The sequence below is a fragment of the Puntigrus tetrazona genome, chromosome 4 (assembly GCF_018831695.1).
Source record: "Puntigrus tetrazona isolate hp1 chromosome 4, ASM1883169v1, whole genome shotgun sequence".
NCBI classification, from domain to species: domain Eukaryota; kingdom Metazoa; phylum Chordata; class Actinopteri; order Cypriniformes; family Cyprinidae; genus Puntigrus; species Puntigrus tetrazona.
In genome coordinates, this window is record NC_056702.1 from 13784709 (window position 1) to 13803214 (window position 18506).

General features: G+C 39.3%; 1 protein-coding gene across 1 annotated transcript in view; it reads left to right on the top strand.

Moving 5' to 3' along the window:
- The first annotated feature begins 4935 nt into the window (after positions 1-4935).
- LOC122343279 (proton myo-inositol cotransporter-like) overlaps positions 4936-18506 on the top strand; it is a 37421-nt gene continuing 23850 nt past the window's right edge. The window contains exons 1-3 of the mRNA XM_043237658.1: positions 4936-7036; positions 11387-11546; positions 12247-12455. Coding sequence (XP_043093593.1) covers positions 6502-7036; positions 11387-11546; positions 12247-12455 — 904 coding nt within the window. The 5' untranslated portion in view covers positions 4936-6501. The remainder of the gene's footprint in view (positions 7037-11386; positions 11547-12246; positions 12456-18506) is intronic.

Sequence of the window (18506 nt, forward strand, 5' to 3'; positions counted from 1 at the left end):
CTGCAGTCCTTCTCACAGCCCTTTTATGACGAGATCCGCTTCGCTAATTTGAATAACATGAGGAAACAGCCACCAGATTAAACATTGACTACATTCACATCAACTAATAAGGAGGTATGCGCAAAAGCTAACAAAGGGGTTTTTTTGTGTGCTCACATTAGACAGCCGTAAAGAAAATCCAATGATTTGTGTCGGAAATCCCTTTATTTGGCATCGCTTCGTTGGTTGCCCATAATGGTGCGAAGGTGCTCCGCGAACGAGTGGATTGGGTTTCAGGAACAGGAATACCGTTAGCTCCCAGATGAGAAACACAATCTCGGGGCTCAATCACGGACAATGCAAATCTCTTTTCAAAGGACATGCGTAACTCTAATCCTAAAACTGTCTTTTCACCTATATGCGTGTTTCCTCATCGACATCATTACGACTTTAAAGCCGCTTTCGGGAAAATATATTAGAGGGGGAGCGTACAGGTCGCATTGTAGTCTTTGTTCGATTACAGTTTAAAGCAGGAGATACGCATTTTTAATAACTTTTTTGCTGGAGAGTTCATTTATTTTGTTTCTCCCTTCCTAAATAGGTGAATTATTACATCCTTCTGTTCCAGGATAAAAAGATAATGATGCAGGTGCATGCCAAGAACCAGAGAAAGATCCGTATAGCAACATGACTATTAAATTGTGATAGAGGGTTAATATTAGATGGATATTACCTAATATAAAACTGGTTAAGGACATCCTTTTGAAGTGCAATCAAAACACCATTCAATGGTATTATGTTAGATGCTTGTCAAAAGCCACACACACACACACACACACACACACACACATATATATATATATATAGATATATATATATATATATATTTAAGATGTAATTAAAACAAAGGAGTATGTTTTTGATTTGTCTGTCAGTTTTTCTCCTTTAAAAACACATATAATTCAGTATTACATGTTTTTTTTTTGTAGCTATTTGTAACAATTTCTGAGTTAAAATGTTAAGGTGTCCTTGTTACAGTTTAATTATACATGTAAGTACTGATTAATATTATTTTTGGTTATTATAACAGTACATGTAACGTCTAACAAGGACGTTTTTTTTCAGTGCAGGTTATGACATTGTCATATGTGTGTGTGTGTGTGCGTTTTAAAAAAACATACCTGTATATTTCAGCTGTGCTTGGACACTTGTGATATGTTTTTCCCCAATAATCACTTTGCTGTACAACAATGAAGAGCCTTGCGAGGAATTTAGGTGCCATTCACATCCTGTCCAGAAGGTGGCAATATATACGTTTACTGTAATCTATAACATTTATTTAATGCTGTTGTGGTAAGTGGAGATAAAAATGTTGAGAATATCTCAAAAGGCCCACGAAGCTGTATTCAAATACAAAAAAGCTGTTTTTAATGTATTATTAATTCAACATTAAAACCACCCCGCAGGGCACGACACCAAAACCACTAAAAGGTGAAGTTTATAACATTACGATGGTAGCTCAGGTTTACATTTTAGTCTAAGGACTAGGTTTAATAGACACATGTCCTCTAGCTCTCTCTCGCTCTCTCTCTCTGTTTAACCTTCTCTCTCTCAAACATACGAAACCACTTCCACGTCGTAGCATTCCTTAGCCGTAAAAACAGACTTAACGTTTTACTTTTGGTCCCCAATAGTGTTGAACAACTGGTCAGACTCAGAAACACGTCCGGCGTGGGTTTGCGCGCTAACGTATGCCGTTAATGAAAGCGCGGTAATTTTCACCTTAAAGCTGTGTTTACAAAAATTAGCTTCGCGTCTAGCTTTTCGCGTAGCGAGACCAGCTGTCTGATGTGCCAGCATCAAAGGAGAAACGTCGTTGAATTAACCGATTGCGCAGCTAGAACTGATCTTGTGTCAGTTGAAAGCCGCTAATACGGCCGTGAGACGGAAGACAAGATGAAAGGCAGATCAATCAAGACTCTGAACCTCAAAATAAGCTCTTTTGTAAAGACACGGATTACCCGATATGAAGCCAACAAATACAAGCTCAAAGAACGTGTGTGTGTGTGTGTGTGTGTGTTTTCCCAGCTGTAGCTATAATAATCATATAATAAACAATCAGCAATGCCATTATCAACAGTTCTGTGTATGAAGTCATTAAGAGGCGTAGAAAACCACTCAAAGTCATATTGATTCTCAAGAGCACATCAGTGGACCAAACAATATCATATCAGTGATTCCCCACTGTACTTGAATCGATACGAATAAAGACCATTAATTAGTACTTCAGGCGATCAAACCGTTTTGATCAACAGCTCTGTTCAGGATATTTCATTTCCTGCTCCGAGTCATCACAGAGAGAAAGGCCGCTAAACCCGCACTTGAAAGCTCCACTTCTAGTTTCAAGAGAAATGATGTGAATCTAAACCTAAACCCCTGTGACGTGTAGCTTAACCGTAACAGGTATTTGTTCCTATGTACAGAATGCAACACGGTACCTGTCCTCGGTAGCCTTTATTTCGAGCTCAGACTTTTATTTTGCTTTATTTCCGGTTTATTGCGCTTGTTTTGTAGTACTTTTCTTGTTCGTTTGATCCATTTTAACCTGCACGCCTACGCCCCCTAATCTCTTCTAAGGGTTTACCCTCAGGAGTAAGAGCTTCGAAGGGGATGAAGGGCGTAGGGAATTGAACCGTTGCCTACATGGAAAGAATCAGCAAAAAGAGTATTTTGTTTTAATTCCGAAGTGGCCTTCGGAGGGCGATATATCCCGTTTGAAGAGCACCGTCTCCTGGTCTTCTCAGGTGTTCCTTGTAGAGCTGCCAGATTGGAAATCTCCAAGTATCGGACAGGAACCACAGAATTACCGTATTTTGAAGAAAACTGGTGTACGGATTCAGCTTTTTATCTACCAACAACTTTTTGACAGAACCCGCAAACGACCATAATAGATAAACAACTAGGCTTACCTTAGTGGGAAGGTTCAAACTCCACCTCCAAGTCACCGTGAAGTCTACATGTCGCCAGATGTTGAGGTGGTCATTTAGGTTCTCACCCTCCTGCATTTTTAACAGAAACCTTATTGATTGTAAGGAGGTCAAAATTGTCTTACAAACATGCAAATTAACGTACGTCTGGCAACACCTCTTCCTTGATATCTTGTTAGTCAATTAACCTTTAATGTTTCTGTAATCCCTAGTATTTCTGTGTTTGACACTTTGCGAGCTTGGTCCGGTTTCTCCTTCCTTCGCGTACCTTTCGTTTTGTCGTATTATTTCGTCTTCTGTATTTGGATCCCGCTTTCTCTTTTCTATGGGTTCACGAGCATTACAGAGAGTTCAGGGATGGACTCCGTGTTTGTGATGGAGCAGACAGGGAGCACAGAGAGCCCGGGGACAAACTCTGTGGCTGGGAAGAAGACAGGGAGCACGGAGAGTTCAAGGACAGCCTCCGATGACGAGACAGGGAGCATAGACTGTTTAGTCAAAGAGCGAACAGGTAGGAGGGCTAAAGCCATCGCAAAAACGACAACACCGACAAAAAAAAATACTATATTTTACATGCCAAGACAGTAGGTGGCGATGTCACAACTGTGCACATGCTCATTTCTTTAGACCGCATGTATTTAGCATGCATTTGACGTCACTGTTTCGACAAAGTCGCGTTTTTAAAGAGCACATAAGAACATTTTTGTCAAAAAAACGCACTTTGAAACGCACGTCGAAAATGTGCGCCAAAAGTGTTTTCGCGTAAATGAACGGCCAAGACGCATTAAATGTTTTAAATTATAAATGCATGCATGATGCTGTTTTGCTTCTAATCGTTTAATTTTATTAATAATATCAGGTTTGCAAACAATATTTGAAACGTTACGCGCTTTTTTCAAATATAGTCATGCTCATTGTTTTATTTTATGCTTTGAACAAATGTGCATAATGTTTGTACAAAAAAGCTTGAAGCCAAAATTACGCCTTTTAAATTGCAGTGAATCTTTAATATATAAATTCTAATTTTGTTTTTCAGCCATTTTGACAGCCCTACTATGACGACACAGTCAAGGCCTGAACGCAGCACCTAAATAAATCTGCTATGGTCCCACGGTAAAGGTTGAATTTTGTGAGGACATGATGCTTTTTACAAGCCGGGAAGCTTGTTATTACCGTAATTAGGACAAGACCTTTATATACACTAAGGGTTACCTGATAAATTACCTAAGGTAACACCTATAGACACTATCAAGAGGGAACCAATGAACAAGAAGACTACAATGGACTACAAAACAAGCACAGAACAAATGAAAGGCACAAGAACAGGATCTACATAACAAACATGCATCACATTACATTTATTAAGTTATGTTAATCTGTACATTTAATACAAGTAGTTTACCTGCACTGTAGTCTCGAATAAGTGGGCAAAACTCAAAAAAATTGAGTTCATCAGTTACAAATTTTTTAAGTTTTTACAATTTTTTTAATTTGGAAAATTTCCAATTTTAAGTATGCAGAAAAACATCTAGTTTTGAGTTCGCTGTACTCATGCGAAATACTTTCTTCTAACTTAAAATACCCAAGTTACCCTTGCTCGTACATTTTGATAGCAATGAACTTATTTTTTGTATTTCTTCCAACTTTAAATACCGAAGTCGCCCATGCATTTTGATTAACGTTTCCATTTTGAGTTTCACAAATGAAATCACCCAAATTCTACACCATGTTTAAAAAAAAAAAAAGTATCTGTAATATCAAGCGAACACGCAATACCATTTCCGACATTTATTTTTCAACAAGAAATGTCCAGCAGGCATTTAAGCTTCAATTTCAAATGCGAACATGAATGTTTACAGCAAACACGCCTTCTATTAAATTTCAAATTTCTTAAAACCTTAACAGATTTACAATAAACGCTATTTTGAAATGAATAAAGAAGGCCCAAAAAGAATAACATGGTTGTTCTATTTGATATGACAAATTAACTTTAAAAGGGAAAAAGTCTCAAGGAAAAAAAACATTCAGGAGCAAGTAATGCATGATTTTCTCTCGTGTGCAGAAGAGATGGCAAAATTGTTCATATACTACATGTTAAGTACATTGCTATTACATATAGATTTGTGCCTTTTTTTGTGTTTAAGGAGATTTAAATGAGACATAACGAGCTATGAAAAAAACTAACTCTGATCAATGCTATTTCCCCACGGGAGCTGCTAAGACGTACCATTACAGCCTAATGTAGAATTATCGTGCTTAGTGCAGGCAAACCCAGCTGTGGAAACACAAATGTCCGGGGGATAACAGTAATTCATATTTATGTACGGCAGAAGTTCGATTCGATTTTACATTTGTGTCTGTACAAAAAAGCCCACACCACAAACAGAAAGGAGATTAAAAAATGGATTTTGTTTATTTCCAGTAAGACTGAACTGGGTTTAACGTCGGATGCGTTTCTGTTTCATTTCGCGCATTAAGTTAATTCAATTCTCCGGGCCCCGAGAACCGCTATCAAAGCGTGAAACATGAAAAATGAGAAAGACGGCTAAATTAGTTAACCAAAGCCTCTAACATCTAGCAGAAATGTTTTGCTTTTTCGATCAGACGCCGCAATTAAAAAACGAATGAAACGCCCTTGACCGAATGGTTCGGGGGAACCTAATTTCAAATTCGAACCTTTACAAGTTCGTAATTTGCTGTGAAAGATTTAAAAGGTTATTCGCATCTTCGAAACGAAACACAATTAAACCGCAATTACAGAATGACTGACAGCTACTTAACAGGATGGACAATAATAATAATAATAAGGGAGACAAAATAAGATGCTGGGCAACATTGGTTCACCCAGAAATGAATATTCTGTCATTGACTGCTCATCCTCGTCTTCATCGAGGCCGCTGACCATCTTGGGAACACAAATGAAGATATCTCTGATGACCCCTGAGCTCTCTGACCCCAGACGGCAAGGATCCTGAAGAATCAGAAAATGTTCAAGCGTGCGAAGACGGACGGTTTAGACGGAAAGTGAGGGAGAGAAGATAACCACTCAAAGTAAGAGTTTTCAGTATCATACAATAGTAGTAATTGGTGGTTCAAATGCTTTAAAGGGTTTCTAAATAATAGTTCGAGTTAATTCAACCGAGTCAATCAGGCTAATGTTAATGAATCCCTTTGTGAGAGGCAAAAAAAAGTGTGCAGGATGTCTATCACGGATCTATCTGATTATATGTGCACAGGGATTATTGTTTACAAGAGGACGGAGAGGCTGTTTGAGACGCATCTCTCTGCACGTGTGTGTTGATGTGTAGTTCTTTGACGCCATGCCCGCGTCACGATGACGCCGAGCTCTACCTTTGCCTTCGCTCTCATCCCCCAGTCCGATCCTTCAGACTCCAGGCACAGAGCCGTGACACAACTTGAGAGGAGTCAGACAGGACGGGACCATTCATAAAACCACATCAAGAGCGCACCCGCACAGCAAGCTAGACTCCCCTCTGACTCACCGCGCGCGTTTATCCTTTGCGGCTTTTCACTTATGTCCCGCAAATCCAGCGATGACTACAATCTGCGTAGTATGAGCAACCTGATGGGCGAGAGGAGGAAGCGAGCGTCGGACGACGGAGAGCGGAGTCTCATCAAGGTTCCGTCCAGCGCCAGCCTCAGCAGCGCCGGTCCCTCAGCGGCGACCCCGGGCGCGGCGGACCTGGAGCGCGCGGCGCGCAAACAGTTCCAGCAGGATGTCACGCCGGGTTTCGTCTACGTCCTGGCCGTGTTCTCCGCTATAGGGGGCTTTCTGTTCGGCTATGATACCGGGGTGGTGTCCGGAGCGATGCTTTTGCTCAAGAGGGACATGAATGTGACTGCCCTGTGGCAGGAGCTGCTGGTGTCCGGGACCGTTGCCGCGGCGGCGGTGTCCGCGCTGCTCGGCGGGTATCTCAACGGGCTGTTCGGGCGGAGGGTGTGCATCCTTATGGCCAGCTTCACCTTCGCCATCGGGGCGATAGTGTTGGGATCTGCTCCTAATAAGGAGGCTCTCCTGGTTGGGCGGCTCGTAGTGGGACTTGGGCTGGGTGAGTGAGACTGATCCAAGCAGTGTTGACATCGGAAAAGTTAGTATAGTATACTATAAAGTTACTATAGAAATAAATATACATCAAGCAGATTCTATCTATCTATCTATCTATCTATCTATCTATCTATCTATCTATCTATCTATCTATCTATCTATCTATCTATCTACAGTCTTAAAGATTGTTACTACCTGTTCTTACCCTTACAATATTTTGGTGTAAATGAATATATTTAGTTAATTCAGTAATGCTAAATAAAATTTTTGGTAACACGATTTGAATAAAACCTATTAAATAACCGTAGATGTTACCATACACTATGTATAAACTTGTATGAATGTGTAATCATGTTCATTTAGTATTATAAAATAGCATTTTTGACTTGAATAAAACCGTATTTTTATACACTTTATAAAGTTTGCTTAAAAACGGTTTATAAATGCAGATGCTGGACAGCAGCTTGGTAGCTTTCTCTTTCCCTCAAACTGTATCTTTTCAATATAGTCGGGTAATTTCAACCTAGTGGACTATGTAATAAAATGTATTATTTGATTAAAAATGTATAAAAATATCTATCTATACTTTATCTATACTTAATTTGAATTAATCTTGATATTATAGTGTTCCTGACTATGACTTTTGTCTGCTTAGTAAGTACAATAACAATAAATTATATATATATATATATATATATATATATATATATATATATATATATATATATATATATATATATATATATATATATATATATATATATATATATATATTTGCAGAAAATTATGCCAAAGTTGTGGAGTTCTTTTTTTTTTTAAATAAAATTAATTTATAAAATAATATTTATACAGATGCTTATATTTACTTCACTCTTTAGATTATTATTTCTCACGCCCTTGTTGGCTTCTCCTTCTTCAGACACCCTCTGCTCCAATTCCTTGGACCACTGAATCTCGTTTGCACTCACACCTGTTCTCCATTTACCAATCAGCACACACACACACACACACACACACACACACACACACACACACACACAGTTTATACATACACATGCCTTCCTCTCTTGTTCTCATCAGATTGATTGTAGACTCTCTGCACTACTGTGATCATCCTTGCTTCTGTTTGCTTTTCATCTTTGCGTTGTCTTGCTGCCTCGTTGTAGTGACCTTTTTTGGGATACCTTTGTTCTTTTGCCTGTTTGAAATAAAGTCTCAGTACTTGGGCTTCTTTCACATTTCTTGCGTATTTGTCCTCGAGACAGAAAACTACACAGCAGACCCAGCTGGACCCATCTCCATCCAGTAAACACTTGTGTTGGAGTTGAAAACTAAGAAATCTGTAGGACAGAAGCTTTCTTTGTTTTTTTGCCTTTTGAGTAGAGTTTTAATGAATGCAAACGGTTGGGTTATTTAAAATGTGTTCAGTGTGGCTGATTTTCCTAAAGGATGGTAGACAGTCGTTTTAATTGCTTTGCTTAAAGGAACCCAAGCGAGTCATAGTGTAAGGCTTTGATAAAATTTCATGCAGCGTTTCATTGAAAATTCAGACCTATTTTTAACACAGGCAATTAGTACAGAGTCATAAGGATTCACATGATTTGATTGGGTGGTGAAACTGACAGAGCTCCACTAGCTCAAAATGGAAATTCTTATTAATGTATGTACAGAGCTTCCAAGAATCAGATGAATATCCTGTGAGCATTTAGAAGAGCAATTTGGCCTGATGCTTATTATGCATTGTCTTTAGGGAAGACTGGTGTTTTCTTATATTGTCTGGCTGACTAATGCCTTCTTGAAAGCTCAAATACAGAGATTCAGCATTACACTCTGGACCATAATAAGATATTTTGCCAACCATTGGTTTTTGTGTAGTAGTCAATAACCACGTATACTCTCTTGTATGTATTTTTTTCCACGACAAGTCTATTTTCAAATACTTTTTTTATGAATGGATTGTCTCGCAACTTTCTTGAAAGGTCACCGATCCGATAATTGACCACTGACTTCTGGTTTAAGCAATTGTGCCCAATTACCTCCACGCTGACCTTTGCGAAAACACAAAGCTGGCGGAGGGCAAAACCAGGATCGGTTAAACCATCAAAATGATGACCTTTTCCTCAGCCCGTTATCTTTATTTAGCGATTTAGTTAAGACAGCAAAAAACAGCACACCGTATGTATGGTATACTAGTTGTTCTTCCGTTATGAGTCAGGCAATTAATGCGGTGTTTGGAAACCCCGTCTCTAGGGATTTAAGCGATTCCTCACCTTAACGTTCCTTCAAACTGCGAACAGAGCCTATTGCTGATCGCAGATGGTGTAAAGTAACAGTTCAGTTGGTCTGGTGTGATCAGAGAAGAAGCTGAACTCTTCTGGCAGTCGTCTGCTGTCTCCATGGCTCCGCTATCCTTGTTGGAGGGCGAAAGGCCGTTAGAGCGATGGCCTCTAACGTTGAGTGTCTGGGGTAGACTGCTGAATGAAGTGGATGTGTTTTTCCTTTAAAACACTGTCTCTAATAATAGAGGACAGCTACAGCTTCAATCGGGAGTCTCACACTAATGAGTCCACTCTCTAGTTTTGCAGCTAGTTTATTGAGCAGACACACACAACAACATAGACAGCTGCCGCTTCCTACGACTGACTGTTACATCATTACGACTCAGCTGCAGGACTGATATTGTGCTCTACTCTACTCAGGAAATCTGATTTAGTACACTGATATGAGTAAATTGATACTTGCTATGTATTCCCTAGCGATGGACTGATGGCCATTAATGTTGAAATATAACACTCAACACACCGTACCTCTCATGCAACATCAATATCCTTGTAAACCGCAATTCATTTGTTTGCGTTTTCGGTACGTACATATGGACTTTTCAAAGCGTAGTGAGCTGCTTCGCCGTCTATCGCATCTACCTTCTGAAGCAGCTTCCTGAACAAGGTGAAACCTAATAAGTGACTGTTCTACTTCAGCATAGAAACTCAAACCCCCCAGGCACACAGTTGATTGTAGAATTAGCACCTAAGCCAACCACGTGCTCAAAAACAGATGAAAACTGTATGTGGCTGATTATTCGCTGCAAAAATTGGGAATCTGATATCGTAAGTTGTGTGAAAAGGAGCAGCGTTAGTTGGACTTTATTGCTCATTTTATATGAAAACTGAAGTGAAATGTGTGTGTGCGTACGTTTTTGCACAGTTTTTTCAGTTAGTTAGAATGCATACAGTAAAGAAAACTATATAAGCTAAATAATTTTTCATTTTTTGCCTGCGTATGAAAAATGAGGAGGCATGTTTTGAACAGATATCAGGCTCCACACTCTGAACGATTCTTCCACGTGACATAAAACCGGACTTCCCATGTGTATAAATAAAGATTGTCTGTGAATGGCATTGTTGGATAACCTGAGGAGAATACATCCTTTGCTCATGTGAAGCCAGAGTCTTCCAAAACGTAAATCAAATGCCGATAACAGCTGTCGTCTCACGGTATTGATTAACCTCCTTGTGAGGCAAGCAGTGAGGCGTTCCCATGGCAACAGGTACGTTGTCTGCCGGGCAACGAGAGCGACAGTGAACCAGGGCTATTAATAGACTTTATAGCGAGCGGTTATGTCGTAGACCTTGTCAGATAAATGTGGACATGGACTTTTTGTTTGCTCTCCTGTGTAAATATCACGTGAACATTGGTCCAGCAACACCACATTACAATTTCCTCCCCGTCCCAATCTGTTGGAAGCAAATTCGCATTTTATAGTGTCGTTGTGATTCCAGAAATCACTTGCTTGACGAAAATTTGCATAATGTGACACGTCTGCGATGTAATTGGTAGAAATGAGAAGGATGTGGCCTGGCTGGATGATCGTAGTTCTCTTGAGAGCCATGCAAGTGGCAGGGAACTCTGGTACACAAAGCATATTCACTATGCATGTCACATATTCTTGTGTGTAACCCTCTGATGAAGCCCACAAGATGAGGTCCTTCATAGATCTGAGAGACAATGTCGGTCTAATAAATCTTTCAGTGTTCGGGAAATTTATTATGTGGTCCATGAATACAGAAGATTTAGACTTAAGCAGTCATATTTGCTCATTTACGTAAAACATGTTTTCTTAATGACTTAGATGTTGTTTAAGATATGTATTATTGGTAGTAGTAGCAGTGGTATTGTATGAGAATTGTTTAAGATTACAGTCTACTGAATATAATGAAAGTTATAGGGGTCTGGAACAGGAGGTTGAGTAAAAGTTAGAATTTTAATTTCTGAGGGATTTATTGCTTAAGGTACTTGTGTGCATTTTGGCATTAACCAGAGCGTAGTTTTGACTGTTATATATCTACACTTTCAGGTATAGCATCCATGACTGTTCCTGTATACATTGCTGAAACCTCACCGCCCCACCTGAGAGGACGCCTGGTCACCATCAACACCCTGTTCATCACGGCAGGCCAATTCATAGCCAGCGTTATTGATGGGGCCTTCAGCTACATGCAGCATGAAGGCTGGAGGTATGACCATCAAATCAAGGTCTTTCTATTTTTATTAGTGCTCCAGTTAAAGAATTTGCACTGAATCTAGTTGTGGTTTCAATGTTCTTTTGTTCATAATCAATGGCGCCATGGTATCAGCAGTGAATGAGATGTGAACCTACATTGAATGTGACGAGAGAATGTGACGAGAGAATTGTTCGGGCCTACTGGAAAGAACTGTCCTGTAGGGCAGATCTTGTCAATTGCAGCATTCTCGATCTACGTAACCTGTCGAAATAAACCTTACGAGATGAACATTAAACTACACTTTCGTCTACCCAAGCAGCAAAACCGAAAATGACTCTATGTAAATGAAAGGTTTACTGCTTAACCAACAATTTGTCATGACCACAACTATAGCTATAATTATTTAAATATGACTTGTTTTATTTAGATATGTTATTACAGTCATTATGTTTAATGTTTAGATTGGTTAGGTTAAATACAAGCCAACTACGAGTTTTTATGATTTCCCTACCTGTATGTGTTATTACTTTTTATGCCAACTCTTTATGATGGGTTGGCTTTACTGGCAGCTACTTCTTGTAAATCCGATCTGATATGTGTATGCAAACTTCAGCAAATATCATACAGTTTGATCCCCGACAAAGTGTAAGCACCTCCTTCATTTTCTCCGAATTCTCGTCCAATATGGTTCTTTTTTTTTTTATGTGTTCAGATATATGCTGGGTCTGTCGGTGGTCCCTGCATTGTTGCAGTTCTTAGGGTTCCTTTTCCTACCTGAAAGTCCTCGCTGGCTCATCCAAAAAGGTCTTACCCAGAAGGCCCGGCGTGTGCTCAGCCAAATCCGTGGCAACCAGAACATTGACGAGGAGTATGATACTATCAAAAGCAGCATTGAAGAGGAGGAAAAAGACTGTGGAGGAGGTGAGAAAATAGTCTTGCGCGCACTCGCATATGCAAATAACTCGAAGAAAAACACAATTACAGTCATGGTTCAGTGATTTCATTAAACTATGGAAAGTACTCAAGTACACTAGAGAAAACCATGTAGATACTGGCAAACCTAAGAAGTGTTAACATTTGCAGCATCAAAGTGCCCAGAAGGCTAGTTTTCTCTAGGAATTGGGTAAAATGCTATGGTGATCAATAGGGCTGGGAATAAGGAATTGTGGTATTTTGGTACAATGCTCCATTGATGAAAGAAATTGCAGATGTGTTTCAGATTTGCACAAAACTTTTGCGACATAAATGTTGAGAAAACAATTATTGCAAAACCAATGTTATGCAACTAAAATATATGATAGGATGAATTAATGTATTAACTGTTTTTTCATTCTTAAAGCAACTAAAAATGTGATAGTCTCATTTCGGAAATATGCATGCAATGTCAAGAGTCAAGACCCTAGAAGATCTTGGAAAGTGAATTGCTTTTGTCCTTAATTACCTCTGATTCAGCGGTCCCTAACTACAGACTGAAGGGGCCTCTACATCCCACTTGCCTCTGCAAAGCTGAAGGTGAAGGAGTCCCTTAAACTTCTCAAGCTCTATCTAGAACAAGAGTCTTATTATGGTACATAGAATATAACAAGTTGCATATTTTTATCCGTCAGGAGGTAACCTGCTTGAGCTTAAGTAAGGAAGTAAAAGTGGAAAAATTTTTCTTAATGCCAACCATTACATGCATGGCGCACCGGCAATACAAACCTGAACAGGCCACAGGTGTTCATGTCCGAAATTCATTTGAGTCAACATAAAATAGTCAAAAGCAATGGAAGGCGACAATACCAGCAATTCAACGGCACAGCAGGGCGGAAACGACAACTGAATTGCATGTGTACTTGAACAGCATGTTTCATCCAAGCATATCTAATTGGGCCGTAGGTGGAGGCAATTACTAACCATGGGAAGTCACCCACCCCCTAACCAGACCTTATACAACCTCATTTACTAACCAATAACATGGCAGTCATAATCTTTTAGACCTTTTAGCTCCCTTAGAACATCGTCCGAACATGACTGACACTTTTCTATGAGATTTCTAAGAAAGGAGATCATTTATCTAGACTAATGGTTTCTGGCTCCAACTGAGCGATTGTGAAACAAAGCCATAAGCCGAAGACACTAGAGGCATCATGGTGATTATAACAAAAACATTTTCTGATCCTGCTCCTGTGATATTGACAATGTGTAAGGTCGCTGTTCATGGATTTCAAATGGGCAAATGTTAATTACTGGAACAGCAGGCAGAAGAAACAGGAGCCGAGGAGAAGTGATTGCAGTGATTGTTCCTAAGGGGCGTTCAGATAGACAGCAGTTTGCAACCAACAAAAGTCATTAATTTTCAATGAGAATTGGCGATTTTCAGCAACATAAATGACATGTGACCATTGGTGAAGTTTAGCAGACTTCAACCAAAGTCCTTTTCAAGAAAAGACAGTTCACTTGGCGGCCATATTGGTAGCTCCTCCACATAACTTATTTAAATTTAAAGAGACAAAATACAGAAATCTCACAGAAAAGAAAATGCTTGATAAATTTACATTTAAATAACATATTTCAAATAAGAAACCAAGTCTCAGAAAAATGGATTTGGAACCGTGACTAGGGCTTTTCAACCAGCTTCTCAGAACTAGCAATGCCAGAATTACAAATAAATCATTCTTATTCTAAATGATAAAGGCAATGACATTGATTGCATTTCAGTTCATAATAATAAATTAATAAAATAATTTGGACACTTTCGTAATCATTTGCTAGATAAAACAACCAAAATGACTTTTTGAAATTATCTCTAGCTTGCCCTGTTTCGCTATCTATATCACAGTCTGCCACTCAACTCCCACGGAAAATAAATTGAAAAACAGCTGTCCATTCTCACTCACTACTTGTCGGTGGACATCTACTGCAGAAACAGCTATAATAGTTCAGATGCGCTACAAAATATCGGTGGTGACAAAGAATTTCAAGAAAATATAATTATATTTGTTTTGCAATCATATACAGCGTTCTACTGTGCGGACTCCATGTTGTTCTGTTTTGTTTGACATCTTGTTTGTTTTGATTGTTTCTGATGTGATACACCTCAGCACTAATAGAAAAGGAAACGCTAGATGTGGAGAGGATCAAGGGAATGTAATGAGAAATCATCTGCGAAAATGAGGTGACACTGTTAAACCTACCATCTGTGATCGTACTGACAGAGACGGCTAAACTGAAACTTCACACAAAAAGACAGACAGAAAGCAATGTAAGTGAATCAGTGAGGGGAATGAGGACGTTAAGACCCTTTCAAAGGTTTCTTTAGCTTTTTTTAATAAAACCATAGTGAGCTGTAAGGATATTGCGGTTAAAATTAAGCAATATTAAGACTTTTTCACACTGAATGTGAAAATTTGCTGCGAATGTTTGGCGAGATGACACTTTGATTCAGAACAATAGACTCCTACTGGGCTATACACACCAAGCACGATCATTTGTGGTGCGAGAAAGCAAGCTATTTTTTTTAGTCCTGCGTGTCGATTTTTTGTATCTTAAACAGACCTAAGAATCCTATTTGACCGAGGTGCACTCAAGGGAGCAGCTACTTAATTCAGAATTCACAAAGTCTGAAGAACTTTTTGGTCCAGACCGTCAGTAGGTAGTTTTATGAGACACAGAAGCTGAGCATGTGTTTGCCTTTGTAAAGTTCTCCACCGAAGTACCGAAGTACCGAAGTCCCAAGGTTAAGCGGGTACATCAAGGAGAAATCCCCTCTCTTTCGTATTGATATAGGTTCCAGTTCATCCACAGATGTCTCTCTGTAACCACCATGGCTGCCATGGATCTGTCAATGGCAGTGGCTGCTAGCTTAGTGGCATGGAGATTGTAACAGGGGTAGACCCTGACCCTTGTGCTGGTCTTTCTGCAGGTCAGCCTGGTAAGCTTAAATAAGCATGGCTATAAACTGCCATGGCGTGCAATGAAGCTGCAGCTTGACCTGCTGCTGCATACGCCTTGCAATTCAAACAAGATGGAACTTGAATAGGTTTGGATGGCAGTGTGGGAACCTTAAGAAAATATGTTCTTCATCCTCATCTAGCACCCTTAGCAGCAAACACAGCAATCAAGCATTTGCAATAACTCGCAATGAGCCTGTTACAATGCTGTGGAGGAATCTTGGTCCACTCAGCTTTGCAGAATTGTTGTAATTCAGCCACATAGGAGGGTTTTCAAGCATAAACTGCCTTTTTAAGGTCATGCCACAGCATCTCAATAGGCCACTCGAAAGTCTTCATTTTGTTTTTCTTCAGCCATTAAGAGGTGGACTTGCTGGTGGGTTTTGGATCATTGTCATGTTGCAGAACCCAAGTTTGCTTCAGCTTAAGGTCACAAACAGATGGCCAGACATTGTCCTTCAGGATTTTTTAGTTGACAGTAGAATTCACAGATCCATTTATCACAGTAAGTCGTCCAGGTCTGGAAACAGCAAAACAGCCTCAGACTATCACACTACCACCAACACCATATTTTACTGCTGGTATGATGTTATTTTCCTGAAATATTGTGTTACTTTTACCCCAGATGCAATGGGCCACACAACTTCCAAAATGTTCTTAGAACTCTGCCCAATCTATTTCTTATGGTGGAGTCGTGAACACAGATAACTGAGGCAAGTGAGGCCTGCAGTTCTTTGGATGTTGTTGTGGGGTTGTTGACTTGGATAAGTTGTCGCTGCGCTCTTGGGGTAATTTTGGAAGGCCAGCCACTCCTGGGTAGGTTTTCACCTTTTGTGGATAATGGCTCTCACAAAGTCCCAAAGCTTTAGAAATGGCTTCATAACCTTTTCCAGACTGATAGGTTTAAATTACTTTCATTCTCATTTGTTCCTGAATGACTTTAGATCTCAACATGACGTGTAGCTTTTGGGGTATCTTTTGGTCTACTTCACTTTGTCAGGCACTTTGCCTTTTTAAGTGATTTCTTGATTGTGATCAGGCCTAGGTGTGGCTAGAGAAATTGAACTCAGGTGTGAACTCAAAAATCAATGAGAAGAGTTTGTCGTGATGAATTAGAGGCACCATTGGTAGACTTGCTTCTTTGTTAACAGGCACAGAAAGCAGCTATAGTAGACACATTTCTGGAAGTGGCCAAAAGAGCTGCAGGCTTTGGCAAGTAAGTGGTCCGTGTTCTTTTATTGTTGCACTGTTTGAAATGACACTGCCCACTTGAACTGTGTTCATAGGATGGCCATTGATGTTGACCTTAACTGGGCTGCAGGTACCATGTGGACACTTCTGGTACTAGACTTTTCAGGGTGAAGGTCAGACCGTAGAACTTTTGGCTATGGGAAGTACAAAGCAAGAAGGATTCTTAAGCAAGGATCTTAGCTGCAATGGAGTGGAAAGTGATGCCTTGGTATATAGAACTGTTGGCTTTTATCCTCTTGTTCCTGTATAACTGCATCACAAGCCTTGTGTTGATAATGGTATCTACTATGAACTATGAAAATTTAAAGTCAGTTGCTTTAAATCTGGAAATTATGCTACATGTATGTAGAATAACTACAGTCAAAAATGTCCTTTTAATAGTACTGATCTCGTATCAAACCGTGACCCCAAAACTATACGTACCGATTCACCACTAGTGGAAATTTACATATTCAGGACCAATTACATTTTCAGTGAATTAAACGAGAATGTGTATTTATGCGGGTAGATGTGTTTTATCTTGTGCGTAGATGTGTTTTATTTTTACAACTGTATATCTTGTACAGTGTTACACCTTTTTAACACCTCGCATCTAAGTGTCTGCTTTCATCTCCAGACTCCATTATGCTCGTGGCAAGATTTGCAAGTATTATTTATAACGTGACAAGTTGCAAATTAAAATGCTGAAAGCTTTCTCTGTTAGTTTAGTGCTCAGATTTGGAGGAAAAAACTAAATGGGGAAAAAAACAGGATTTAAACAATAAGAGCAAAACTGCGTGTGGTGAAAATTACGGTACGACACTGCAACACTTATCATTTTTGTAAAATTGGAAAATAAGCATTCTTTTCGCATGATATATGTTAAAAAAGAAATGTTTCAGCCATTTGTGGGGAAAAGTATAACATTATGAAATTCATTTCTCTAAAGTAGCATTAAATTAAATAAAGGTGGCTTACTAATATCATACAATATTAATAAATACTACACCATAATAATAATACTACACCAAATAAAATTTACATTAATATAAAATATTGAACAGCTCAAAATTTTCAACTATTGTAACATTTTCTTCAGACTGTTGCATTATCGTGAAATGAAAACGAATGAAATATTACGCTTAAACTAATGATCCCTATAGCACCCCTTGTGGCACTGCTGAGAATTCATTGCGTATTTCCATTGCATCGTAAATGACAAATTCTTATCAAGCCTGTGCAACTAGAGGTGTTTGCGTCCACGTGCTTACATAGCATTTTCAGGACTGTTGTTAAAAATAGCAATTTTTAAGCATGGGAAAAGCCTTCCGGGCATATTGTCTGTAAATGTATATATTTTGTATATAGGCGTATATACTGTAGACGTGTTTGTTCTGATATAATCATGGTGACTCTGAAAATGACCTATATTATCTTTTGATGAAAGCATAATATGAGAAGATTGGATCTCGGGCTTTTAGTGCGGTATATTAACAAGACCAGAAAGCATTAGAGCATAATGATACATACATTTTTTTTTTTTTTTGCCATGCCATTTTCTTTCAACATTCTGTCGGTAGCTTTTATAATGCAATGCTCTCGTTTAAAACGTCTTTTAGCTGCGGACCTTTTTCTTGTACGCTGCCTTGAGACCTTTTCGGTGGATGTTTCCAAAATGAGAAGGAACGGGGGGGGGCCCGGCAGGTTTGACAAATTGTCCTGAAATCTCTTATCTGCCACATCTACACGGACACGCGCACGTACGCGCTCGCCTTTAGCAAGCAAACACTTTCGCAGTGTCTCACGATAT